The sequence below is a fragment of the Ursus americanus genome, chromosome 1 (genome assembly GCF_024610735.1).
Source record: "Ursus americanus isolate L20-20 chromosome 1, mUrsAme1.1.p, whole genome shotgun sequence".
Classification (NCBI taxonomy): domain Eukaryota; kingdom Metazoa; phylum Chordata; class Mammalia; order Carnivora; family Ursidae; genus Ursus; species Ursus americanus.
In genome coordinates, this window is record NC_142127.1 from 96,444,702 (window position 1) to 96,471,924 (window position 27,223).

The 27,223-nt window shown below is 41.0% G+C and overlaps 1 protein-coding gene across 6 annotated transcripts in view; it reads left to right on the plus strand.

Moving 5' to 3' along the window:
* COL4A3 (collagen type IV alpha 3 chain) overlaps positions 1 to 27,223 on the plus strand; it is a 137,200-nt gene that overhangs the window by 97,483 nt on the left and 12,494 nt on the right. For 5 of the 6 annotated variants that reach the window (XR_006775786.2, XM_045775279.2, XM_045775277.2 and 2 more), the window contains 22 exons: positions 639 to 821; positions 2,705 to 2,873; positions 4,854 to 4,946; positions 5,629 to 5,733; positions 7,635 to 7,732; positions 8,256 to 8,406; positions 8,740 to 8,853; positions 9,796 to 9,963; positions 11,198 to 11,287; positions 11,616 to 11,750; positions 13,755 to 13,853; positions 14,602 to 14,691; positions 15,021 to 15,160; positions 15,596 to 15,722; positions 17,005 to 17,085; positions 17,415 to 17,513; positions 17,747 to 17,794; positions 20,319 to 20,504; positions 21,138 to 21,268; positions 23,652 to 23,724; positions 26,248 to 26,319; positions 26,404 to 26,529. Coding sequence is in view for 5 of the 6 variants with exons in the window: in XM_045775279.2 (XP_045631235.2) it covers positions 639 to 821; positions 2,705 to 2,873; positions 4,854 to 4,946; positions 5,629 to 5,733; positions 7,635 to 7,732; positions 8,256 to 8,406; positions 8,740 to 8,853; positions 9,796 to 9,963; positions 11,198 to 11,287; positions 11,616 to 11,750; positions 13,755 to 13,853; positions 14,602 to 14,691; positions 15,021 to 15,160; positions 15,596 to 15,722; positions 17,005 to 17,085; positions 17,415 to 17,513; positions 17,747 to 17,794; positions 20,319 to 20,504; positions 21,138 to 21,268; positions 23,652 to 23,724; positions 26,248 to 26,319; positions 26,404 to 26,529 (2,578 nt within the window). In the remaining variant the exon portion in view is untranslated. The remainder of the gene's footprint in view (positions 1 to 638; positions 822 to 2,704; positions 2,874 to 4,853; positions 4,947 to 5,628; positions 5,734 to 7,634; positions 7,733 to 8,255; positions 8,407 to 8,739; positions 8,854 to 9,795; positions 9,964 to 11,197; positions 11,288 to 11,615; positions 11,751 to 13,754; positions 13,854 to 14,601; positions 14,692 to 15,020; positions 15,161 to 15,595; positions 15,723 to 17,004; positions 17,086 to 17,414; positions 17,514 to 17,746; positions 17,795 to 20,318; positions 20,505 to 21,137; positions 21,269 to 23,651; positions 23,725 to 26,247; positions 26,320 to 26,403; positions 26,530 to 27,223) is intronic. The other variant, XM_087864005.1, reaches the window with a different exon arrangement.

The following is a 27,223-nucleotide window of genomic DNA, read 5'->3' on the forward strand; positions in this document are numbered from 1 at the left end:
GAATGAAGTAATGAATTTATAATCATTTAAAATGGTATGAGAGATAGAAGGTGGCTCTGTCGTTGCCTGGGGCTGAGGTTGGTAACAGGGATTGACATCAAATGGATTTGAGGGAATTTGGGGAAGTGATGGAAATGTTTTAACACTGGATTGTGGTGATTGTGGCATAAATGTACAAATTTACTAAAAGTCATTGAATTGTATTTGTATACAGATACATCTTATAATATGTAAATTAAACCTTAGTAAACTTTTAGAAATTAAAATTTTGACTGCCACAGTGAATCAGAAAGTTATAGAAAGATAAATATATTTAAATCAAATTATCCATAGATGCATGTTAAAATTAAGCAATATTCTAACATAATCTAAATTATGATGATGTTTGTATCGTATTGAATAATATTACTGTGTGTGTTGCATTGAATTGGGCTAACTGTATTCTTTTCCAGTTTTGGAAGCAAATAGAAAAGAAAACCAAAAAGCTTGACATTATACTTGTAGGCCCAAGAAAGTGTCTGAGAAAAAAATCCACATTGATTAAAATTGAAGAAGTCTGGTTGACATTTTTTTTTTAAGATTGGCAGAAGAACGGCTGTCCTCAAAGGCAATGCAGCCTTGTTTCTGTACTGCCCTAGGGATTCCCGGGGACTCCGGGGGGTCCAGGACTTAAAGGAGAAAAAGGTGAAGCACCTCAGCCTGAGGGAGAAGTGGGTGCCCCAGGGGACCCCGGACTCAGAGGGCATCCCGGAAGAAGGGGCTTGGATGGAATTCCTGGAACTCCAGGGATCAAAGGATCACCAGGACCCAAAGGTGAACCGGTGGGTATCGAGTACCTTTTTTCAAATCACCTTCCCTGCAATTGAAATGCTCTGAAGTGACATTGGGCAATTTCCATTCGGAAAATGGTTGGCCACTCAGCACAGTGGGTCCTTCCAACTGCACAATGAGGTGCCTTCAAAGGAGCCGTAATAACCCCAGCAAATATGCACAGTATTTCGACACAGAGGTGGCACTCAGGGGTGCTTTTAGCCCAACTAAAATTCTGCATTGATAATGACCTTGTCTCCTACACTAGTTGCAGTTCCATGTTATCCAGTGAGTTTATAGACAAGATCTAGAAAATGATCAATAACGGACAGTTTTAGTCAATATTTTGGGGGCAGTGTTCATTCTTTTAAGTAAAAATAAACCCTTAAAGACCACAATATTTAGGAGTAGTGCCCTCAAGTAAACAGATACATGTTTTGTCATTCAAAATACTTACACTTCTGTTGATTCTCCCTCTTTTCAAGGGACAGGGATAGAATGTCTCACAGGTTCACTTGAGAGATTCCTACCGGGATCGATTTTAAAATGTCACGGGGTCAGAGGCTGAGCACCTCCCCCAGTGTATTTGTGAGAAGTTTGCCAGGCGCACTGCCCAGCCCGCTCCAGGAAATACCAGCTTCTTCCAGGGTTTATCGCCGTTATCCAATTAAGAGGGTCCCACCTTGACCAGGAAAACTTGGCAAATAAATGTGAAGATTTGTTTACAGACCCTTTAGTATCAGAGTATAAAGCATGGCTCTCCAAGATATAGGTGTGGTATACGGTCTTCCCGACACCTTTCTGACAACAAAACACTTTCTGGCTGAGACCAAGCGGGTTCAGGGTTTCTCAGACTCTCTGACAAGGGGCCTGGCTGTCTCAGGGGAGGGGGGGAGTGCAGTTACACTTACAGGACAGAATCTACAATTCTTTGGTCTAGTATTAAGACAGTTCACATGATGCTTCCTTTTGCATCTCACTAATTTCCTGATTAGTTCCAGTAAAAGTAAAGTAAAGAAAAAAATTAAGGAGGTGATATATTGAGTCTTATGCCCTGTCATTACAGAAAAAGGAAAAAAACCAACAGTCACCCAATGATACTGAACAATGAAAAATCGAGTCAAATTTATTATTTGGGGCCATACTGAGGAGGAAGAGGAACTCTATTATTGTGTCACATTTGACTTGTTTAAAATATACAAGTCATTTCCAAAGTTATAGCCTGTGCAATTACAAAAAGATATTTTATGGGATGCTTGACTGGCTCAGTCAGTTAAGTGTCTGTCTTCGGCTCAGGTCATGAACCCAGGGTCTTGGGATCGAGTCCCTCATCCTGAGCAAGGAGCCTGCTTCTCCCTCTGTCTGCAGCTCACCCAGCTTCTGCTCTCTCTCTCTTTGACAGATAAATAAATAAAATCTTTAAAAAACCGAAAAGATATTTTATAAGAAAAAAATGATTACAGTCTATCTGTATCTGTATCTCCCTTGTGATGAAAATAGCCTGTGAAGACCAAACAAAGGTTTGCTGTACTGGTTTTATTTTAGAAATTTGCTATTTCCATGAATGACTGCTCTAAAGCTATTTGAACTCTTGACTGATGGGAACAAAGTTTTAGGGGCTATTATATGTATAACTTTCTGCTGGAGGACACCTCCAGGGGGACTCAAAAGAGATTTCCAAGCTCATGAAATGCTGCTGAAGTCCAAGGGGCACAAACAGCAGAAACCAGACCACACTCTGATTTTAATAATAATTCTCTTCAAATGCCAACTGCTTTGTAATTCAAGATTTTCTCATTGGCTGCTTATCTGGTCGTCCTATTCAGGGTAAGATTAACCCGTGTGAGGAGATACTGGAATGAAGCACTATCCAAGCATATTCCTATTGTCACAGGCCCTGAGTGGTGAGAAGGGGGACCAGGGTCCTCCAGGGGATCTTGGCACCCCTGGGTCCCCAGGACCTGCAGGACCGCCTGGACCACCAAACTATGGACCACAGGGAGAGCCTGGTCCAAAGGGCACCCAAGGAGTTCCTGGAGCCCCTGGACCACCTGGAGAAGCCGGTTGGTTAGTTTTCTTTCCAGTCCTGTTTTCCTATGGAGTAGGTCCATGGTTCCTAGGGCGAGTGAAGTTCCCCCAAGACTAAGGAATGCAGAGAAACTTGCTTCTGATGAGTAGAACATGTCAACTCACAGACACTGGGGAAGAATACGTAGGATAGGTTAGAGAACGTTCATTTTCCCTTTACCGAGCAGCCCAGCTGAAATTTCCTAAGATAGTCTGTTTCCATTTACTAATAGAAATATATGGGGTGGGGAGCCCCTGGCCAGCCCAGTCGGTGGAGCTTGCGACTCTTGATCTCAGGGATTCTGAGTTTGAGCCCCATGTTGGGTGTAGAGATTACTTTCAAAAACTCTAAAAAAAATATATGGAATGAGTGGAAGTCAGTCATGGTAAACAAACGGGAGGCAGAAATCCATGATACTGAGCTTGAGAAGCCTCTCGTAAGTCTCAAGGGCCCACTAATGTTCTTGCAAATTTGTTCTTTTTGACCCATAATCCAATGGATGGTTTATAAATAAAACTTCAAAATAGCTAAGATAAATGAAGAAAAGTTTTCTGATAATAGTTCTAAAGTCCCAGTAACTTTTTGGGATCCACATGTACTGAACATAGTTGGTGGATTCAGGAGGGATCCAATCCTCAATGTTTATCTGTGGCAGAGAACATGGCAAAAGATGAGAATTGCCATGTTGCTGACACTTTTCAACAAACAATGCCATCATATCATTTTTTTACTTATAACATCACTTTAAAGAGTTAGACCCAATTAACTAATGGCCTCCAAATCTTCTTATAGTATCCCTCATCAGTAAAAAAAATCTGTAAGTGCCTCCCCACAAGTATTTATATTTTTAAATTGTTTGCACGCATTCCTGTCCACACATGTACATAAAGCTTTGTTTTTGATTATATATATATTTTTTTCCCTTTTTTCTCCCTGCATCTTATTTTTGAGGCTGCTGTTCTAATCCAAGGATTGGCAAACCATGGCGGTCCATAGTTTAAATCCAGCCTACCACATATTTATGTATGACCCAAAAGCTAAAAGGGGTTTTTCTATTTTTAAATGATTGGGGGGGAAAAAGACCTTTTGAATAATCCTTTATGGCACGTGAAAATGAAATGAAATTCAAGTTTCAGCGTCCATAAATACGTTTTGCTGGCACACAGTCACACTCGTTCATTTACATATTGTTTCTGGCTGTTCCCACGCTACGTCAGCAGCGTTGAGTAGTGGCAATAGAGACCATCTGGACCACAAAGCCCAGATTATTTACTAACTGGCCTTTTACAGAAAAAGTTCTTCTAATCCATCTTCAGATCTTCTTCTTTCTACATGCGAATTTCTAGTAAAGGACCCCATTGTCATAAAATATATTATCATCAAATTTTTCCCATCACACTACTGTAAACTTATTTTTTCTATAAGTATATGTATAATACATAGCACTGGCATGTTTTTAATGTTGGCCACCATAACCACACTAGCTCAAATCTTTATGGGCTGGGTAGGTTTTATTTCCCCAATGACTCATGAAGAACTTACCAGAGAGGTTAAGATATGTGCCCAAGCCACACTTCATGTTTTGTTCAGCATACCATTCTTCCTTCCCATGCAAACTAGTGGCCCAATAAATAAATATCCTGCCAAATAAATATTCACCCATGTTTAAGCTGAATTCCATATTATCGATTTTTTTTAAGATAGCCTCACTTTCAATAGACCAGAATTGAGATGGGCTACTAATTAAAACAAAGCTTAGGCAATAGTCAAGGCTTATAAGTATTCTTCAATTGAGTAAGCAAGTTTCAGTGGGGGTTGGTCATCTTTACACCAGTTTTGAAGCCTATGGAAGCAGAGACTATTTTTTCTATTCCTTGGGATATGTTTATAAACCCCTTATATAATATTTGTTTCCTCTGAACCAAAAAAAAGCTTCAATACGCACACCAATCTTATGATCACAAACTTTCTTAAGGTCCTAAAGGAGAATTTGGTATTTCAACACCAGTCCCAGGGCCCCCAGGACCTCCAGGGCCCTCTGGCCATGCTGGCCCCCAAGGTCCACCTGGTGAGTATCCCCTCTGCCAAGTCTGGTGCATGGCATCAAAAAATATTGTCCTCTGTGTAAGGGAAAACTGTATTTGTTGGCATCAAAAGAGAGCAGAGGCCAGAATTCTGTGAGATAACAAGCCCACAGGCAGTGGACTTGTCGTCGTTCTTTGAGATTGTCCAGATTATTCCCATTGGTGCCTCTGATTAAAAAAAAGAAAGAAAGAAAGAAAGAAAGAAAGAAAGAAAGAAAGAAAGAAAGAAAGAAAGAAAGAAAGAAAGAAAGAATACCATTACTTAAAAGGAATTCGAGAGCAGAACAATCTCCATGGATTTTTGATGGGGGAATAAGTGATGTTTGCCAGCGGTTAATCAAGCCAGTTCCTGCAACTTCATTTGAAAATGTGACTTCTTTGCCAATACGATCTAAAACTTAACTTTGCATGCATGAAGGGAGACTTATGTAGTTCAGGATACCTAGAATATTTCTTTGTAGGAATTAAATTCTATCTTAAACATTATTTGTAGCTCCTAATGATTAGTCCATTGGATAAGAATGGAGAGGAAGAGTATACAGTTGGGGTTATATTAAAATTATTTCTTAATTTCCAAAAAGGCCTAGAATGACACAGAAACTGAGACTTTTTGTTTCAGGGCAAGATGAAGGGAAGTTTCTTATATGGATGTGTGTGTGTTTTCAGGTGTCCCTGGATCCATAGGAAAATGTGGTGATCCGGGTCTTCCTGGGCCTGATGGTGAACCAGGAATTCCAGGAATCGGCTTCCCTGGGCCCCCTGGACCTAAGGGTAAATGTACAAATTTTAAAACATAAGGTTTATTGTGGTTATTTAGAAAATATAAATACATGTCATGAATAACATAGAAAAGATCCATAATGTAATATCTAAAATAATGTTTTCCACCCATTTTAAATGGGGAGGAAAAAAAAAAAAACCTTTACAACGTTAGGGAAAAGGCAGAATTCACATAGATTTATGCATCTCTTCTCAATTAAATTTTTTAAAATAAGTAGAAAAAGTTGGAAGGAAATTCACCAAAATAGTAGCAGTGATTCTTTTTGAGTGTGGAATTATGAGGAATTTTTTCTTTACTTCTTAATCAATGTCTGTATTTTTTACATTTATGCATTTTTCACTTTATACATTTCTTTTATAATTAAAAAAAGAACTATTGAATCACAAATAACTGGTTTTCCTATATACTCCCCTATAAATTACAGACGTTATTTTCCTTTGGGAACAAATGCTGTTTCCCATTGAAGGGAAATCACTCCAAAGAAATCCAGATGCTGAGAACTCAAACAATAACCTAACAAATACATCAGAGTCTTGTCCAGGATGACATACTAGCCATTTCAGTCCCTGGGTTGTTGCATAGATTTTCAGATTTTATAATCCTTTTATGTTTGTTTCAGTATTATTTAAAGTGTCTGTCAAAATATAATCCATTTTTTGGTACTTGATCTCCTAGATTAATATGTCATTAGTGCTTATCATTCATTAGTCTTGCACAAATATGGGAATATTGATCTCAGTTTATGAATATTTGAATGGAAAATGTAATCGTTTCAAGAATGTCTTTGACTCCAATTTCTTGGATGTCTTCCCAATGATCTCTGAAGTAATGCAGCCTGGCCCATATTTTTGCCTATTCCTTCGTGGACCCTGCATTAAGAATTGCATCCTCACTTAATAGCCCCATGGATTCACCCTCTGGAAGGAGCTATAAACTATGGGGACAAGAAGTAGCCTAAGAAATACATGAAAGTTCAGGCTCAAAATTTCCCAGTTGAACCTAATAATCCCATAAACTAATGGTGAATTAAAAATTGGTCAAGGGGCGCCTGGGTGGTGCAGTCGTTAAGCGTCTGCCTTCAGCTCAGGGCGTGATCCCAGCGTTCTGGGATCGAGCCCCACGTCAGGCTCTTCCACTGGGAGCCTGCTTCTTCTTCTCCCACTCCCCCTGCTTGTGTTCCCTCTCTGGCTGGCTGTCTCTCTCTGTTAAATAAATAAAATCTTTAACATAATAAAATAAAATAAAATAAAATAAAATAAAATAAAATAAAATAAAATAAAAATAAAAATTTGTCAAATTAGGGGCACAAAAGAACTCTCGAATGCAGCCCTGATTCACCAGGGTTTCATCTTGTGAATCAGAGAACAGAACAAATGATATGTTTGACTCCTTTCTCAATTCTCCTATTACAAATCTATAGGAAAGAAATTAATCCATATGTTCAGTGGCATTAGGAAGTAATTGTCTTCAGCAACCCATGTTGAGAAAGGCTACCTAGGGCACCAGATATGCTTTATATCTTCGTCTGGGTCATGCTTGGATAGATTTATAGACATGCAAAAATTCATTTGGCTGTACATTTTATGTAAAATATACTCCAAAAGAAAAAGTCAGCCAAATGGTCGACCGGATCAGTGGAACTGCCGCATCAAAATTGTAGCTATGCTAAAGCAACAAAATGAAGAAAGTCATTTTTTCAATTGAAGATCTGATTTGGAATGGATTTTTTTTTAATTGCTAATGTAGCAGTTGGCTTTTTCATCATTCAGACTTCCATAAAAACATCTCTAGAGACTTGCCTCATTAAAACATTAGATAAAATAACAGAGATAACTGCGCTAAATCTTTTACTAAGCCTACACCTGCAACATGTATTGTGTTTTCTCTGTAGGAGAACAAGGTTTTCCAGGAGCAAAAGGAGCACCAGGTTGTCCAGGAGAAATGGGGAAGCCCGGGTCACCTGGAGAACCGGGTCTCCCAGGAGCCAAGGTCTTCAAGAATTAAAACTCAGAGGGATGTGTGGGGACAACGGGGGGCAATCACAATCAGCCAGTTAGGATGCTCTGGGTGTAGAAAGTATCTATATATTGGTAGATGATGAAGATATTAAATACTTTTTAATGCTTCTCTGAACCATCCCTCCCTTTTAGAAAGGAAAAGAAAAGGTGTTAGAAGACAGGTTTGCCTCCCCGCTTCCTCCTTAATCTTCAGAAACATTCAGATTATTTTAAATGGAAGAGCTCTAAAAAAGTGTGGATCACTATGAGAAAAGCTGTCAAAAGTAGAGACATCTAGACTGTTTACAGACAATTTCAGTCTTCTGCAAAGGTGTCAGTTACAGAGCCTCAAGAATGGTCAAACATAATTTTATAGGAAACTTAGCAGCTAGAGTTTAAAAAGGAAAGAATGGTAGAATGGTGATAACTTTGCAAAAGGGATTATTTTCAAGTCAACAGCCAAGAAAGAGTTGGAAGTGTTACATAGTGAAACTAACATGATCTCTGTGCCACAGGGAGAACCAGGACTAGCCATGCCTGGAGAACCAGGAACACCAGGTTTTCCAGGAGAAAGAGGCAATTCTGGGGAAAATGGAGAAATTGGACTCCCTGGACCTCCAGGTCTCCCTGGAATTCCAGGAACTGGAGGGGTTGATGGACTCCAAGGTACAATAGCAAGTATGATTACTTTTCTCCACGATGAGCTCTGCTAAAATGCAGCAAGTTGAAGATAATCTAGGACAAAGAATTCTTTTCAGACTTCTAGTTTAACACATAGAATCTGTGGGTTCTAATTATTTTTCCATTCAGCATTGCTGCCCTACTTTTGTTTTTTTTCTTTTCTTCCTCCTTCTTTCCTTCTGTCCTTTATAACAGGCATATCAGTGGTATTAAATATAGATTCAATTTGGGGGGAAAGTTACAGGAGAAAGATTGTGATAACAGTACTAGGACCTTGGGTTTTGGCACCTGAATATATTCCTGGACTCTATTTTGCAGGGGATCCAGGGAAGCCTGGACCACCTGGAGAAAAAGGATCTCCAGGAAGGTGCATGGTGGGTCCCAGGGGAGCCCAGGGACTTCCAGGATTAAATGGATTGGAAGGGCAGCAAGGTAAGAGGAGGGCCTTGAAACCAGTCATTAGGTCGACAGGTGACATGAGATTCCTGTTCTGTGCTTTGCTACTTAAGATGGGAACTGTCCAGCAGCAAGACCTGACCACTGTTCAATGGGAAATGTTATTTAAGCAATCTAAACCGTGTCATGGATTTGTTGCAGTGAGTACCACCTAGAGCATAAGAGACTTGAAATTAATACAATAAAATTGGTTTGTGTCTTGTATGCAAGACAATATGAACACTGAAGATACATATAAACTTATATTTGTGCATATATTTAAATACATATAAACTCTCAGAAAAAATGTTATCTTTACCTCAACAAGTATATCAAGTGGTAAATAGATACGTAGTTAATTGCTTCCAAAACAACATAAAATAAGAGTATGAAATAAACCTAAACGCTGCAGGCTGGCTGGCCCAGATTATGTGAAACTTACTCTGTTTTGTTGGCTCTTCTCATTCAAATCTATAAACTGAGAAAAATCCTTTAGAACTCAGCTAATGCCTGTAGGCTATCACATTGCTTTTATGTTCACAAACCAATTTTTGGCCAAGACATTAATGGTTGTAGTAGTGCTATTACTATTTCCAGAAGTATCCGGTGGCTCACGTCCACCTGAGTGGTTGTGTATGTATTCTGCAGGTTAAAGGCTAAGCTACAGTTGTAAAGTGCAGTCCCAGGATGTGTCTGCAGGACTAGAAAATAGACCTAAATTCTACACTTTATTACTGCATAAATCACTGAAACAGAATGTTAAAGCTAGAAACGATCTTAGAAATTGTGCAGAAGGAGAGGTCAATCAATCAATCAATCAGATAAATGTGTGGTTTGTCCATAATCACACAGCTAAATATTTATAGCCATAAAAAATGTATTTCTGGAGTTGGTGGGGAAAGCAGTTGTGTGTTCATTCATTCATTTATTCATATATAGGGAGAAGAGGTGAAACAGGGCCAAAGGGAGACCCAGGTATTCCAGGCTTGGATAGATCAGGCTTTCCTGGAGAAGCTGGACCACCAGGAATGCCAGGTCATCGAGGTGAAATGGGACAACCTGGTCAAAAAGGATATCCAGGAAATCCAGGATTTTTAGGATTATCAGGTATCCTTTTTTGTGCTTTTATTTTTCTTCTTCTACCTTCTTCCACATTTTCTTTTAAGGTGGATGTATAAATTGGACATAGGCCTTGGCTTTTGACTCTACACTCCTCTTTCAGTTAGTGTAAATGTTTCCTACTGAATTATTTGCAAGGGATCAGAGAGCAGGGTAATGGTGGTGGTGGAATGATCCCATTTCTCAATTACCCAGGGTATGACAAGTTTGGCTGTGGAATCCTTTTTATATGTTACTATTAAAGGACATTCGCTAGTATTTTCTTGAGAATTTTTGCATCTATATTTGTAAGGGACACTAGTCTGTCCTTTTCTTTTTGGTATCAGGGTAATGCTGGCCTCATAGAACAAAATGGAAAGTATTTTCTTCTTTTGTGTTTTCTAGAAGTTAGTGAAGAATGGATGTTCCTTAAACATTTCGTTGAATTCACCAGTGAAGTCATCTGAGTCTGGGCTTTTCTTTGTGGGAAGTCTTTACATTACTAATTCAATTTCTTGTTGTGGGTCTACTCAGATTTTCTATTTCTTCTTCAGTCAGTTTTGGTAATCTGTGCCTCTCTAGGAATCTATGCATTTTGTCTAAGTCATCTGATTTGCTGGCATGTAGTTGTTCATAGTATTCCCTTATCATTCTTTTTATTTCATCACTATTTTATAGTTTATATGTTTGGGAAGAATATTCCAATAGTCTCATGGCCTAAGGACCTCAGTGATCTCTCCTCCAGAGAAGAACCAAGAAGAAAAACTTAATCTGCAAATTGTTCTTTCGTTTATATTATTAAGTTCCTACCACATGTCAGCCCTGTTCCAAGCCCTAGAGACACCATCAGCAGACAAGACTCCACCTCTGACGGTGGGGGAAACCGTAACAGATGCATTTAAAAACTAAGTTCAATGATCGACAACTGCTCTGAGGAAAATAAAATAAGGGACTATAACAGAAAGCCATTGGTCAAGGATTGGGAGGAGGGAGTAATCCAAAACTTCAACACGTTGTACTTTCATCTGCAAATGTAATTTGCTACCAATGACCTCTACATACATAATGTAATAAAGACTGTGTACTAACCTATCTCCCAGATAAATACAGTTATTTTTCTATTTACAGAACCATTCCTTCAACACCCCCCCCCTTAGAAGTATAACTCACTTTGTTTTATGGAATATTTTGCTTCTGTCGCTCTACACAACCTGACCTGCTTTGTGTGAACTTGTTTCTACAGGTGAAAAAGGAATGATGGGGATGATGGGCCATCCGGGAAATACTGGCCCTCCTGGGCCCCCCGGGAACCCAGGCACCCCAGGACAGAGGGGTAAGTGAGGGAGTAACTTCCCAGAATCAGGAAGCATGAGCAATGTTCGCTTATTTAGCAGAAAAATAAATTCTGTTTTATCCTTTGAGGGAAAAGTAGTTTCCCTGAAAGAACCATGTCTTTGATTTTGCTCTTTTCTGTATTCCTTTTTCCATTTGAATGGAGTTGAATTTTCTCCCTGCCCTCTTATGCCACTACCGTCATGGGACTGCCAGTTTGGTTTATCTGTTCCCTTTTGTTCTGTTTTATGGTAAGCACTGCCAGTGTTTGAATCCTTATGAACTACTTCAGGAATTGAGGAACTCAAGTTGCTACTTCTGTTTTCTAGGTAGCTTTGGAATTCCGGGAGCAAAGGGTGAGAAAGGGCCCCCAGGAGCCAAGGGGGAAAAAGGAGACAAAGGACCTCGGGGGCCTTCTCAAATATCCAATTTACTGGGGGACAAAGGAGAACCAGGCCTCAAAGGTACAGCCTTCTGTTCAGACTCAGAACATCAGAGCTGGTTCTGAGACTAAGAAATATCCAAGAAAATCCCTGTAATTGACAAATGAGGACAGTGAGACCTGGTGTTTCGTGTCCTGCTCATGGTCACAAAGCCAGCTGGTGGCCCAAGCCTGGATGAAAACGGGGTCTTCTGTGCCGTGCACAATAATGTGTTGTCTCCTTAATGCATGAGTTTTTATTTCTATGTTAATTCTGCATTTGGGTCCGCTGTATTTAAATTGCTACTAGTCTGTTTTAAGTTATAAGCCTCAAAACCTCCTTTTTGCCAAGTATGACAAAAGTAAACTTAGATTGGCATACAAAGTTTGTTTGTCACTTAGCCTTTTGCCTGCCTCACCAGCCACATGACAGATATCTATTCAACAATTTCACCGTTTTAGTACCTATTGACCGGATATTTTATTATGTCCTGGAGACATAGAAGTGAGCACAGTAGAAGTAGTACCCTGGTCATGAGGAAACATACAGTTAGTGGGGGGTAGAGGGGAAGAGACATTAATGGGTCTGTAGACATTTTATGTATTAGACCAGGTAGTAAATATCGGGGGTTTTCTGGACCGCATATGGTCCCCGTTGCATATTCTCTTTTTCTTTTTTAGTGTTTGTCTGTTTCTTTTCAACCTTTTAAAAATAGAAAAAATATTTTTAGCCCTCCAGCCATACAACACCAAACCAGATTTGGCCCACAGGCTGTAGCTTGCCAACCCCCACAAACCCAAAGCAAATAAATGTGCTAAATAATATGGTTTTTTTAGATTGTGATAAATGACATAAATAGAAAAAACAAATGTTACAAAAGAAAATAAGCTAATCACCTGCCCCTCACCATTCCTTTGTATATGCTAGTTTCTTGCCTGGGCATCTTGTCCTGTTTCTTGCTCTTTCCACCCAAATATCTCCTGGTCAGTCTTACACACACACACACACACACACACACACACACACACACACACACAGTCCCCTCTTGCAGAAAATTTTCCCGGAAGCATATTGTGCCCAACTCTATTATAGAACATATCACACTGGGTGGTAATTGTTTATTTACTTGGCTGACTCCCTAATTAAACACTAAAAACTTGGAGAAAGGGAACAGGATTTATGTTTCCAGTGCTTGGCACAAGACCTATTAATTAGATACTCAGTCCTTATGTGAATGAATAAGGATGTAAGCAGGAGAACAGCCCAAGGAAGGGAATCTGCTTGAGAAAAGGCACAAAGCCAGGCTGTAGACAGGTTGGTAAGTGCTTCAAATGCCAGTGGAAGGAGTTTGTAATTTGCCCTGTAGATATTACAGATTCCAGGAATATTTTTAAGCCAGAGAATAATGTGATCAAGACCATGGTTTATGGCAAGTAGGATGGTGTTGTGGGAAGTTTATGAGCTTTCCAGCTTACAGAGCTGGATTCACATCCCAGCATTACCACCAATTGATGATGACTCTAGATTAGTCTGCTGACTTCATAGAGGCTCAGTTTTGTCATCTTTACACCCAGTCTGGAAAGGCTCGAGCATAGACTGACATTGGCTGCAGATTAAATAAGATAAATAAAAGAAAATAATGTTTGTTGTGTACTAATTACTTAGTAAATGATAATTGTAATAAATAGACCTGAGAAAGAGATAGTCTGGCAAGAACAGTGTAGTAAATGGTCCTTTGTCATTACAAAAAAAAAAAAAAAATTAAAGAAGCTGTATTTAGGCCACTAATTCTTAAAATGTTTATTTAAAGTGTAAATATTATCATAGCTAGTGTTATTTAAGAACTAACTCGTGCCAGGCACTGCGCTAATGCTTTATTCGTATTATCTCATTTAATCCTCTTTTGGAAAAGAGTCCACATCTGCCCATGCTCTTAACAAATACGTTATGTGGTATTACAATAACATCTCATCAAGTTAAATCAGGAAGTAGAGAAGTCTGATAAAATTCTAATCTGTGTTTCTAATACATGGTTTTTAACTTTAGGATTTGCTGGAAAGCCTGGTGAGAAAGGAAACAGAGGCATTCCGGGGTTACCAGGTTTCAAAGGACACGAAGGGCCACCTGGACCACCGGGTCCACCAGGTATAGCTGATTCTCTGATAGAAATCTCAGGCTCTACATGTTCCCAGATATAAATGTAACCAAAACGTGTCTCTTGACTTATTGGGTTGAATATGAATTTTGCTTCCACAGTGTTCCAACAGACATTTGCTTTGAAATTAAACCCACATGCAGCCATTTATAGTCAGCCTGTATTAACCAAAAAATATTAACTTGCACAAAGTTGCATTTTTGTACTACAAATGTTATTTTGGCATTGCTGATATGTGTTATGAAATATACATACTATAGCCTATCACAGTATCAGATATCAGAGAAGAAAATCAGATAACGTTTTAGACGTTTTCAGATCTGCCTCTTTTAAACAAGCTACTGATTTTGCAAAGAAAATTTTCAAACTGAGTTAACATAGACCCCTCTTCTCTATGACCATATCAGTGACAAAATATGTTACGTGGGCAATCACATTTCAGTATTGCATTTGAAAATCTATTGTTATATGGTGGCAGGAGCCCCCTCTTGTCTGCTGGCGTTGGTCCTAGGATGATAGTGATGTTTGAAATCCAAGAATCTAACTTTCTCTAATTCTGCCTTTTCTGGGTCCTCAGTCCCCTCGTCATCTGGAGGCAAAAAGGCAGCTACACAAGCACTTAAACTAGCTGACCTGGCTGCTTAGAATTCATTCATTCGTGCAAGCAACAAATATTTATTGAGCACCTGCTATGTCCAAAACCGTGCAGGGCATGTGACTATTTAATTTGTTCTCAAGGCCTCAGGGGAGATCCGGGCAGCATTGGGAATCCTGGAGAGCCAGGACCACGTGGTGGGCCAGGAAGCATGGGGAACATGGGGGTGCCAGGTAAGGTGTAAGATCCTATTACGAGCTTAAAGCTCATGCTGGCTCCTAATTCTAAATTTTGTTTTGTTTGTTGTTTTGCTTTCTCACCTGATGGAAAGTTGGTGTAAAACTAGATTTACTTTTAGACAAATGTACTGTGTGCCATTAGAACACAAGTGAGAACAAAGTACTCATATCGTATAAAAATCATCTGTTATAACTCCCCGATGCATTCATGATTCTGAAAAGCCAGCTTCTTGGGAGAAAGGTGGTTTGTGCCAAAGATAGAAGTGGAATGCTTCAAGATCCCTGGGTTGCCCTATCTTACTTGACTTCTTTCCTAATTTCAGGTCCTAAAGGACACAGGGGAACTTTGGGACTACCGGGTTTAACTGGGAGACCGGGCCTCCCAGGTGTTCACGGTCTCCGAGGAGATAAGGGAGAGCCAGGTTATTCGGCAGGTACATGGCCAGGACCACCGGGACCAAAGGTATAACGGCCGCTGAAGTAGTTACGTTTTGGTGGTGGAGTGAGTCTCTAAGTATCAGCAAGTGTCTGGATTCAGTGTGGGCAAAGGACACTGACAATACCACTGCGTTTTCAGGCAACTACTTGGGTTTTTTATCCTCTTTCCACAACTCAGAATGCCTACCATACAGCTATCAGCTCGTGAGCTTACCCCTCCCGTTTCATCACCGTCCCCGCAATTTACCTGTGCTGCCTTTGCATCTTGCACTGGTTTCCGCAAATACCGTTGCTATCCTGCCCCTGGCACTGGTCACGGTGCCGGCACATAGCAGACATGTCATATGCGTTGCTAACTAAATAACTGAATAACTAAATGCAAGCAAACATAGTGCACATGCGATTCTGATCACATATCCTGCTTATATGAGGATTTTAAAGGTGTTTGACTGACTTTAAGGGAGACCCAGGATTGCCAGGTGACATGGGAAGGAAAGGAGAAAGAGGGCTACCTGGCACCCCTGGACATTCGGGGCCTGCTGGAACTGAGGGAGCCCCTGGAATTCCCGGAAGTCCTGGCCACCCAGGTGAGCGTGAGCTTTATAACTCTGAAAGCCAGAAGCATGACACTTAGCATAGCCCTTCCCTCCTGGAATCAGCTCTGCAAACAGGAAGCTGTTTAGGTTTTTGTACAACAGTTGATTTTATTCGACTTTGACTTTCAAATTCTTAGACACTAAGGAACAGTGAATTAATCAGGGGGTGCCCAGTTTTACTGATCAGCCAGTTTGGTGGGCTGACATCTAAAATCCTGATCCTGTAGAGGGCACCTGGCTGGCTCAGCTAGTAGAGCATCTAACTCTTGATCCCAGGGTGGTGAGTTCAAGCCCCATGTTGGGTGGGGAGCCTACTTCAAACAAACAAACAAACAAACAAACAAACAAACAAACAAACAAACAAACAACAACAGCAAAAAACCTGATCCTATGAATGAAACTTAAGTGCTGTCTCAAAGAATTCAGCCTAAAGACACAAAATGTTAGTTCACTGTCCAGTCTCATGATATTTGTATTAGTTTTCTAGGGCTTCCATAACAAAAGAGACTGGGTGGCTTAAATAACAGAAATTTATGTCCTCACAGCTCTGGAGGCTGGGAGTCCGAGCTCAAGGTGTCAGCAGGGTTGGTCTCCTCCGAGGCCTCTCTCCTGGGCTTGTATTAGGCATCTTCTTGCTGTGTCTTTACATGGTCTTCTTCTCTTGTGTGTCTGTGTCCTCATCAATTCTTCTTGTGAGGACCCCAGTCATATGGGATCAGAGCCCACCCCAATGACCTCATTTTAACTTAACTGCTTTTTAAAGACCCTATCTCCAAATACAGTGATATTCTGAGGTACTGGGGTTAGAATTCAACATGTGAATGGGGGGGGGGAACAATTCAATCCATAACACTGTTGCGATTTTTTTTTCTGGCCTGTTTCCAGGTTGAGCGTTGGCTTTCTTAGTTGCTTACCATTTGAGTTTAAGTTTTTCTTTTGTTTTATTAAAAACAACTGTCAAGCTACTGAGTTGCCACTTACTTGAAGATACTATTTAAGCAATCTTTTCAAATACTGAAAGGTTCAGTGGATTTGCTGTTAACTCCCGGTTGAAGTAATACATCAGATACCGGGTGGTCCATGTGGTTGGTGCGCACACACCTTTGAAAGGGATTCGACACATCTCCCATGTGCCCCTGTGGAGAAAGAGCCAAGACAAAGACCCGAGGGCCAATGTGAGCACAGGCGACTGTAAGAACTGACCGCTTCAGCCATCATTGTAACCATTCATCTTGTGCTGTTCTCCTTCCTTCTCTTCTCTCTTCATATATAGGAAAGCCGGGCCCTGATGGTGATTTGGGGTTAAAAGGCATCAAAGGCTTGCCTGGTTCTCCAGGAGTCAAAGGCCCTCCAGGTTCCATTTTTGTACTTTGTCTATTTCCCCTTCACGAGGGAGGCACATTTTCTCCTGAGGTTGGAATCTCTGTATACTTTCCTATCTGCTGCCCCGCAGAAGGCAGCTCCCAGTTCCTCGGTCCCGGGACAAAAATGCAAACACTGTGAGCTTAGGTATTTATACCTACCTAACTCAAAGATCTGCCAGCCCACACATCCTCAAGTGATAATCCTCAGGACAGTGTGTTATGGTTCACAGTTTTCACTGTGAATTGAGCGTCACATAACTACAGTTCTGGGAAAGGAGCACCGTTAACGGAATTCTACACACAACATCTCTGTTCTCAGGACCTCCAGGATTCCTAGGACCTCCTGGACCGGTGGGTATGAGAGGCAGCCAGGGACGCGATGGAATTCCTGGGCCAGCAGGAGAAAAGGGAGAAACAGGTACAACTTGCTCGTTGGCTCGGATCCCCGGCTTTATTTTGCACTGAATGGCTAGTGGCAGTGTAACCCTTCACGGCTCTAGAGAGTCTTCTCCCACAGAACTGATGATCTCTAAAGGGGTCTGGATGTTTGGTAATTAAACTGCCTTCTATTGTGAAAGTGAAACTGACCAAGCGGCATAAATGAAAGTAACCGCATATAAAATAGTAATACTCCAAAATGGTCTCTTTCAGGTTTGCTGGGGGCACATCCAGGCCCGAGAGGGAGCCCTGGTGCTCCAGGTGAGACCCTGACCCTGACAGTAGCTTCAAGGACAGAAGCTAATCGAAATGCATAATACATCAAATAAACTTCACATATTGAATGAAAGAAGTCCCAGTGGTAATATAGGACATTTATATTCTTGGTTGTTCAAGTAAAAATGCTTAAAAATGATTACCATCATAACCAAGTGAGTGAATTAGAAACTGTGAACCAGTTTTGGAACATCCCTCTATTGAAGGTCTTTAAAAATCAAACAACGTGCTGTGTGTTCCTTTGTGGTTGTTAGCATGGTTTAAGGTGGGGGGCGCTTGCTGCCTCCTCCAGGAGCATCCCTCCCTGCTATTTGGAGTAGGGAGGGTAGTAATCGCATGCAGTCATACCACGAATTCTTTCCCACCTTGTTATCTTCATCGCTCTGATTCCCACCCCCAGAGCCCCTCGAGGCTCGTGCTACTTTTTATTAAGGGCTACCGGTAACTGTCTCAACACCGACCATGGCAGTGTACCAAACATGTCATTCAAAGGACATACAGAGTTTTAGTTTGACAGACTGTGAGTCTGGATTTCTCATGCCAGTGTTTGACAAGATAAGCAGCTTCTTCAAACTTTTTCCATGTTGTAGGGAAACCTGCCAGAGGAGAGTTTAGATTGTTTGCACCTTCTATGACCCTTCCCAGATGTGGGTCCTGTGGAGAGGAGTATTTTATTAGCAAAAAGAGCTCTACCTAATGAAGACCTCTGGGTGTGAGGCTTACAGGATCCAGCAAGGAGTAGCTGGGTGCTACTGAGAAGCTCTCAGGGGCAGGAACTGCCTCTTCACCTACCAGCCCAGCCACGCAAAGTCTACAGGAGTTGTCCTTTTTCATCTGTTTCTTGATTACGGCATAGTCTCTTTGGTTGAGCTCAATGTCCTCACACCTCCCAGACCCCAGCTTCCCCCAAGGGCATAATGGCTTCTCCCAAATCACAGATCAGTTTTAGAAGTATGGTCAAAAGGAGAGTTTCTGTCCATTTTCCTAGGCTAAGTTCACAGTTTAACCATTTGGAATGAGAATACTTTGGCATCTATTTGGAAATAAAATATTATATAAAATGATCATACCTTAAGTAAAAAGCCCTTAAAAAATAACAACTAGCCTAATTACCTAAGTAAATGACTATGCACCTCAGTCCCCATAGGATAACTAAATATGGAGAAGAGTTCATTGAGACTTGGAAGGTATGAATCCTTTTAATTAGTTTAATTCTTCCAAATGCCAAAAAGAAATCATATTGTAAACAAGGAAGCATCTTTCTGGGCAGGGACTATACAACTTAAGATCGCATCTTGGTGCCTCTGACCATTGCCAGACCCTGTCATACAAATACAGCATTTCAGAGCTTGAAGTGAGCTGAAATCATCTACCCCTGTCTTGGAAGAGCACAAATTACAGGCAAAAAAAAAGCTAAAGAACATGATAGACAAAGGCTGAATATTCATCCATTTCATTTTGTCATTGCTGTCTTTTTTTTTTTTTTTAAGATTTTCTTTATTTGAGAGGGAAACACAGAGATAGTGACAGATAATGAGAAGGGAGGAGAGGGAGAAGCAGGCTCCCCTCTGAACAGGGCGTCCAATGCCGGGCTGGATCCTGGGACTCTGCGGTCATGACCTGAGCTGAAGGCAGACGCTTAACTGACTGAGCCACCCAGGAGCCCCATCACTGTGTCTTCCTGCACAATATCTTCCCGAGCCTTTTCCTGTGCTAGCCCTCACTGTCACTTTCCCTTCTTCTTCCTGTCTCCGACGTGTGTGCCATTCACTATTTCTAGAATACCCCAGAGACAGGAAAGAGGAGGGAGTGATTATTTTCAATTCATATGTTTCCCATTCATGAATGTCAAAGCACAAGTTCCTTGAAGGTTCTCCAAGTTAAAAAATATTAGTAATTAAGTGGTGACCTTTTGGGTATCCCCTTTGGTAAATCCAAACCTCCAGCCACATTTGTCCCTTTCAGACTAGTGTTTGTGTCCTGGGGGGAGAAGCAACCAGCGGACAGAATAGGGATCCCCACTTTGTTGCTTCTTTGTCTGGGTGTAGCAGGTGACTCTTCAAATGTGCACATCAGTGTCAGGAAGCTTGGTTCTGAATGCCTTCTTGAATTGTCGGTGATTAAATAATGGCATTATAATTAAAGTTCATCAGATAATAATTGTAGCATATAGTTACAGAACACTGTAGAGCTTACACTACACTTTTCCATCCGTGTATCATCTCACTTGGTCTTTAAAGACTGAGCCACATCAGGTACTAACCATCATTTTTAAAATAAGAAACTGACACATGCAATAGTGAGGTGACTTTGCCAAAATCAAACTGAATTAAGGCAGAAATAAGTCTTGCCTCAGTTCCTTATAGACCTGTATTTCTTTTACCAGCCTCTATTAAAAATATGTTGTGAATCTCTAAGCACAGTGTCCCTGCATTACTAGAGATACCCCTAAACTGTAACTCCAAGTAAAAGGGCATTACGGAAATGTACTAAATCTCTTTCTTTGCAGGAGCCAAAGGAGACAGGGGTGTCCCGGGCTTACCTGGCCTCCCAGGCAGGAAAGGGGCAGTGGGAGATGCGGGGCCGCGGGGACCCACTGGCGTGATGGGACTCCCAGGGCCACCAGGTTTTCCTGGCGCAATCATCCCTGGCCAGAAAGGAAATCGAGGCCCACCAGGCTTCAGAGGAAACCCAGGTAGAGGGTCTACTTTTAAATAAGATAAAAGAAAAAAAAGAGCGTTTGACAACAGAAGCTTTCAACCTTCTGCCAGTACGACCTCATAGCTTCTTTTTCCCTCTGCTCTTCCCCTGCTCCCACCCACTTGCCTCACATAGAGGGCAGCAAAGCTGCTGGTGGTGGTCTTGTTAAGTTTTCATTTAAATTCCAGTTAGTTGCATACAATGTAATATTAGTTTCAGGCATACAATATTTATTCAACACTTCCATACAACACCCGGTGCTCATCAAAGCTGTGGGTGTTGTTGAGGCTGTTGGGAAATTAGTAAATACCAAATTACTAAGTCTTAAAGAGAGGGATACATCCCATCACCAAGATTTATTGAGTTGCTACTCTGTGTTGAGTACTGGGCTGGGCACAGATCCTGCTGTAACAGATCTTCGGGAGGGAGAAACAGATCCTGGCTCGGGCCAGGTGTTTCCCTGGTATGATCTCATTCTGTCTTTACCACAAGCTCATCACACTCTTCAACACAAAGAACGTGCAGGGTAACAAACAGGTGCAGAGTTTGCCCGTTGTCCAAAAATATCACCCACAGAACCGGCCACGCTCGTGGACTTGTAATGCTGACAGGCCCTTTGTAAATTCAGGTGAACCTGGTCCTCTGGGACCTCCAGGGAGCCACGTAAGAGGCATCAAAGGAGACAAGGGACTCCTGGGCGAGCCTGGCCCCAGAGGTCTGCCTGGAACTGTAGGAGCTGAGGGGCCACCGGGTCCGCCGGTAAGTGTGGAAAAATATTTTGACTTCTTATATTCTTCTAAATCAATTACCAGGGTTAGATGTACCCGCAGGCAAAAAAAAAAAGATTCCCATTTGTGATGCTTCTGTGCGCCCAAGGAAGACTCTGGAAGGTTCAAAGAATCTTAAGAGTTGGACAGATTTGGCCTCTAGAAGTTTGATTTGTAGGGGACCTTTTTCTATGCCATTCCTGACTTTTTCTTGTTTAGACACTAAACAATTCCAGTAATGGGATCTTAAAAAAACACCTAAGAGTTTGGGATCACTCCAGAGGACAAAATAATTTTTCTCTATTAATAATGCTTTCAAAGTTATCTGTGTTCTCGCTCGAATGTCTATTTACTTTTTCCCCTATTTACTTTTTCCCTGTTGACGTACCTTCCAGTGTTTGTAAGTAGCTGCCACTTCCTTCCAGCATTTTCTCCCCTAATAAATACCTGTGTTTTTCAAATTCAGTTTAACCCTTCATCAACACTGCCTCTATTCTGAATATATCTTAAGTCGGTCAGTATCTTCCTTAAAAACACAGCCCCTGAGACCAACACCCCCTGGAAATAAGAATTCAGTTCCCCCATGGAGTGGCTCAAGGAGGGAAGAGTCTTACCATCTTGAATATCACTATTTCATAATCCAACCTAAAATTCTGCTTGGGCTGTTCAGCTGCCATGTCACCACACTGTCACTGCACAGTGAGCTTCTGGTCAACCAGAGTGTGTGTGTGTGTGTGTGTGTGTGTGTGTGTGTGTGTGTGTGTGTATTTAGCACGTGTGCTCACATGCACACATCTACCTTTCCCTCATGAATGTCTTCTAAGTTTTCTCCATTACTTTTAGTTCTTGTCTGTTTGTGTCTGTGGTGCAGAACTTTCACATTTATTTTTTATAGTTGTCATTGTGTTCAGTTAGGCTTATGCTCCCAGCCTATGAAATTCTCTGAATTTCTCACTGGACGCCTGGGCCATCTTCCCTCTCTTTCTCCTTAGCTGCATATTTGAAAAACCCGTTTCCCCTGTTTACGTCAAATTCTGGGAGATTGGTGAGGAAGTCAGAGTGTATCATAGATGCTTTGTATTTTCATCAGTGATGGGCAATGAGGTACTTTAGCTTGGTGGTGTGTCAGGAATCATGATACATTCTCCTGAGTTCTCTTGGTATTTAGTTTCCAGAATCTACCTTTTTAAGACTTTTTTTTTCCATGAAATATTTGCCCAGTCTTTGGTATCTCTCATGTTCTCCATGATTCTTTGAAAGTGGCAAACACTGATCCTATAATCACAGGGAAAGTCCTTCTAAGGACACTGGGCTATGGAAAGTATTGTTTGGAAATGTGATCTCTCTTAAGTCCACTGGGCTTCTACATTTGCACTTGAAAGGTAATTCTTCTTGAAGGATGTTGAAAATGGCTCTGTGCCCTGAGCAACCCTCTCCTTGCCTGGAGCTGCTCCCCCCTTATCCAAGCTGGGCCTGGCACCAGGCCCTCCTCCCTGGTTACCTCTGCCTCTGGAGAACAGGCCAGACCTCAAGAGCCTGAGAGTTCTTGACCAGGTGGTTCTGTTTTCTCTCTCTTTTTTCACCTCACAACACTTTATTCAAGCATTAGGACTATTCCTTCTCTCATCTTCTTGCTCCCAAGACAGTTAGCTCAGAGGCCAGTTTTGCTATTCTTGGCATTTTGAATGACCTTCATTTCATTGTTTCCAAGTAATAGTATTCTGTCTCAATTCATATGGACAGTGTAATAGTAGATTTAACTTGCATTCTGACATGTAGTTCCTTTCTGAAGCTCTGCTCCCTTCCCCCTTCTCCTGTGGCCTTGTTTGAGCATTCCATGGCTACAGAGCTCCCCTGACAAGCCCTTCATGCTCCCAATCCCTAGACCCTTGACTTGTTCTACCACTCTGACCAGGAGTAATTTATAACTCTGCCAGCTTAGAATTAGAATGATGACAATTCAATATCGGCCCCATTGTCTTTGCAAAAATTACAAAGAAAAATTACAATTTTCATTCTGGCAGCCCAGTGTCTGCTCTTCCTAAAAGATCTCCAAATGCTGGGCAGTTCCATTTAGGATATATTCAATTATATTCAATACTCATACAACAGACATGAATACCAGACGTTGTGTTTGCTCTTGAGCTGAAGGACAGGTTTTGCTTCTGTTTTATTGACAATGACAGTGCTAAGGAGAGGTCTAGGTGGCGGAGGAGCTGGGGATTGGACGGATGGGAAGGTAAAAATGATGTCTGTTAACTTCAGCTCATTCTGGCCCAACATAATACTACTTACTTTAAAGAAAAAGAACTGTAGTGACTACCGTGATTTTTAAAATTTGTCTTTGGTTCTGCTCCCTTTTATTTGAAATACAGGGAGCACCAGGAAGCCCAGGTCTCCCAGGGCTCAGAGGTGATCCTGGATTCCATGGATTTCCAGGTGTGAAAGGTACTGTTTTTGTGCACTACTCTTTGAATGCAAAGACAATGATTTTGATTTCTATTTTAGGGCATGCAAATGTTTATTGAACAACTCCAGTCACCACGGACAGCTGGGGTGCAAACAGGACCTCAGTTAAGCACCCAACCCCAGGGGTCTTAAAAATTAAATCCGTACTTTAAGGATAGAAACTATAAAAAAACTTAAAAAAAAAAAGTTTAAAGTGGTTACCTTTGAGAATACTGACATATGTTAGGTTAGGGATGGGGAATTACATCTGTATCAATAGTATTGCTTTGAATTTGCTATTTTAACTTGCCTATATGTTATAATTTTTAAAAGCTGGAATCTAAACAAATATTTACTCAACTGTGAATGGGGGAGTGTAAGTAAATTTTTATAGGAGGATTTAAGTATTTGTTGTTTGGGCACATGTATTAATGTTTTAATCAGAAGAGAACTATAATTTGGTGGGAGGGGTTAAGTTTAAAATTTTCATGCACATAAATTTAAACTTCAGGTTTCAGAAAATAATTCTCAAGTCTTCCATAAGGATGCTATGACCTTAAATAAGGTTTTGAATATTTTATTTGTTGTCTTCACTAATTAGATCCTCTGGCATTGCTTTTGTCATCAGGGAATCTATTATTATAGACTGTACAGGTGCTAAATAGGAGCCAAAAGGAGCAAGGCCACATTTTCACAAAGGAGAACCTTTTCCAGGTCCAAGAGAGGTAGAGTTCAAAGACAGCCATCTCAATGCTTTCAACCACTGACTCCTCAAGAAGCAAGTTAGTTACGAATAAATCAAAGCAAATGATTCTGAGGAGCCCCACTAGACATTATGGGGAAGGGTGAACACTGGCAGGCAGCCTGGGAAAAGTGTCCCACCTGTCACTCCCTACCTCTCAGAACAGGAATATCTAAGATTGGAAAAAACTATGTAAAGGCTCAGTTGCTTACCTGTTTGACTTTGGCTCAGGTCATGATCTCAGGGTCCTGGGATCCAGACCTGCCTCAGGCTCTGCTCTCAGGAGCAGTCTGCTTCTCCCTCTCCCTCTGCCCCTCCCTTTTCCCCCTCCCTCTCCTCCTGCCCCTCCCCCTGACCTTCTCTCCTCTCAAATAAATAAATAAAATCTTTTAAAAAAAATTATATAAAGGCTCCACTAGAGAAAAACCTTCTGGTGAAATATTTAGAGGTATTTAGATGGGAGATTCACAAAATCAGTTCTTTTGAAATATGTTCCATGAAACACATTCAATTTTTCTCTTAGACTTCAGAATAACAGCATCTATCAGCTGGCACTAGTGACAAGTTTGCACTTCTTTATTTGGAAATTTTTAATCCCCAAAAGGAAAAATGGTTAGGCTTCCTCTGATGTATATAAATAAATATGGACATTTCCTTAAGTTTTGATACCAAGTGGATAGAGTATAGTTTCCAGTTAAATCTTGGTACTATAATTATTTTATTGTATTTCTTCTTCTTTTTAAAAAATATTTCTTTTATTTGAAAGAGGGAGAGCACAAGTAGGGGGAAGGGCAAAGGGAGAGGGAGAGGGAGAAGCAGACTCCCCACTGAAAGGGGAGCCTGACGACACAGGGCTAGATCCCAGGACCCAGGACCCAGGATCATGACCTGAGCCAAAGTCAGGCACTTAACCAAATGAGTCACCCAGGGACCCCTTGTTTTTCTTCTGTGAATACCATATTTAGCGTTAAAGTCTTTCTAAGTGATCAGATGTAATATCTACAATATTACAAGATTTTTAGAAAGAAAGTATTTCTCCGAATCAATGATTCTTGGTAAACTTTTACTCATGTCAAAGACTGTTTGGGAGAGAAATCGTATCATTTTGATAGTTTACATGAAAGCAGATGTTACATGTGTTCATGAGAGTTCCTAACATAACTAAGAAGCTCTTAGTAAATCTAGAGGAATAAGCCAAGAAAATAGATGACTATGACAATCAACATAAGTGCTAAAGAGGTTTTAATGTCACTTCATACTTTTTTTTAAAAAATATTTTATTTATTTATTTGACAGCGAGAGAGGGAACACAAGCAAGGGGAGTGGGACAGGGAGAAGCAGGTTTCCCGCTGAGCAGGGAGCCCAATGCGGGGCTCGATCCCAGGACCCTGGGATCATGACCTGAGCTGAAGGCAGACGCTTGTCGTCTGAGCCACCCAGGTGCCCCTAAAGTCACTTCATACTTTAAGTCAAATATTAAATTGAATTGGTTTCCGGACTTAAAAAGTGAACTCTTAGGAATTCTTCCCCTTCAGTACTAAACTACAAAACCTTAATGCCGACTTCTAGAATATATTTTTTAATAGACATTAAACATGACTGATTGAGTCCAAATAAAATGCCAAAAGTTGTAGCCATTTTCATAGAGCCCAGCACCTCCAGTCCTAACTTCCAATGTCTATCCTTCCGGTCGATCATAAACCTGAAGAGCTAGGGAACCCATTGTTCTAAATGGAATCAAATCACTTTTTTTTTTTTTTTTTTTTTTTTTTTTTTTTAAGGGGAGAAGGGCAATCCGGGATTTCTGGGACCAGTTGGACCTCCAGGGCAAATTGGGCCAAAAGGACCACCTGGTAAATATTTCCTTAGTGTTGCTGTTCATGAAGAAAGGGTAACTCATCAGTGAAGCCATCATTGTTTTATGTTCATATCAATAGGTGTACGTGGAGACCCTGGCACGATTAAGATCATCTCCCTTCCAGGAAGCCCAGGGCCACCTGGCCATGCTGGAGGACCAGGGATGCAAGGAGAACCCGGGCCACCGGGGCCACCAGGAATCCTAGGTGTGGCACTGGCAGCACTGACGTGGATTACTAGGAAGGGTTTGAATTAAAATACCCACACAGCGCTTTGGAAGCAGGCTCACAGAAAATGTTACACATTACAGTATTTTTTTACAATCAGTTTTAGGAATGAGTTTATTTTACTCTTGACCAGCAGATAAAAGACCTTTTGAATCTACTGAAAACTGTTGTGTGTAGTATAAGCTTGAACAAATATACTTTAGGGCATTTAGAATTGTTTTTTATCAAGCTCAAGTCTTACGTCTGTCTTCTCTGACCACTCTCAGTCTTAGAGCTCTATTTCCAGATGATTGCCTGAATAAACCTGAGTTCTGTGTACGTGCACTTTTCTCACACTTTATACAGCACTTGGAAGAACAGTAAATGTAAATGTATGCTTAATCTGATGAAATGTTTTCAAAGTATTGGTGTATGGAAACAGAACAAACCCCTCTGTATGGGGTTAGCACACTTCAATAGCCTTCTGAGCGGAACTGTTATGTTCTAAGTTTGCCTGAATTACCTGGGATATAAAAGAGATATTACTTTGATCAGTACAAGGGCACAGCAAATTCTGGAAGAGAGTCAATCAAAATGACAGCACAATTTTAAACTGCTGTGATTTCATATGTTGCTAGTTCGTTTTTGAGGGTGTAACAAGCTGGATGACCAGCTGTCCCAGTTTGTCCGCAGC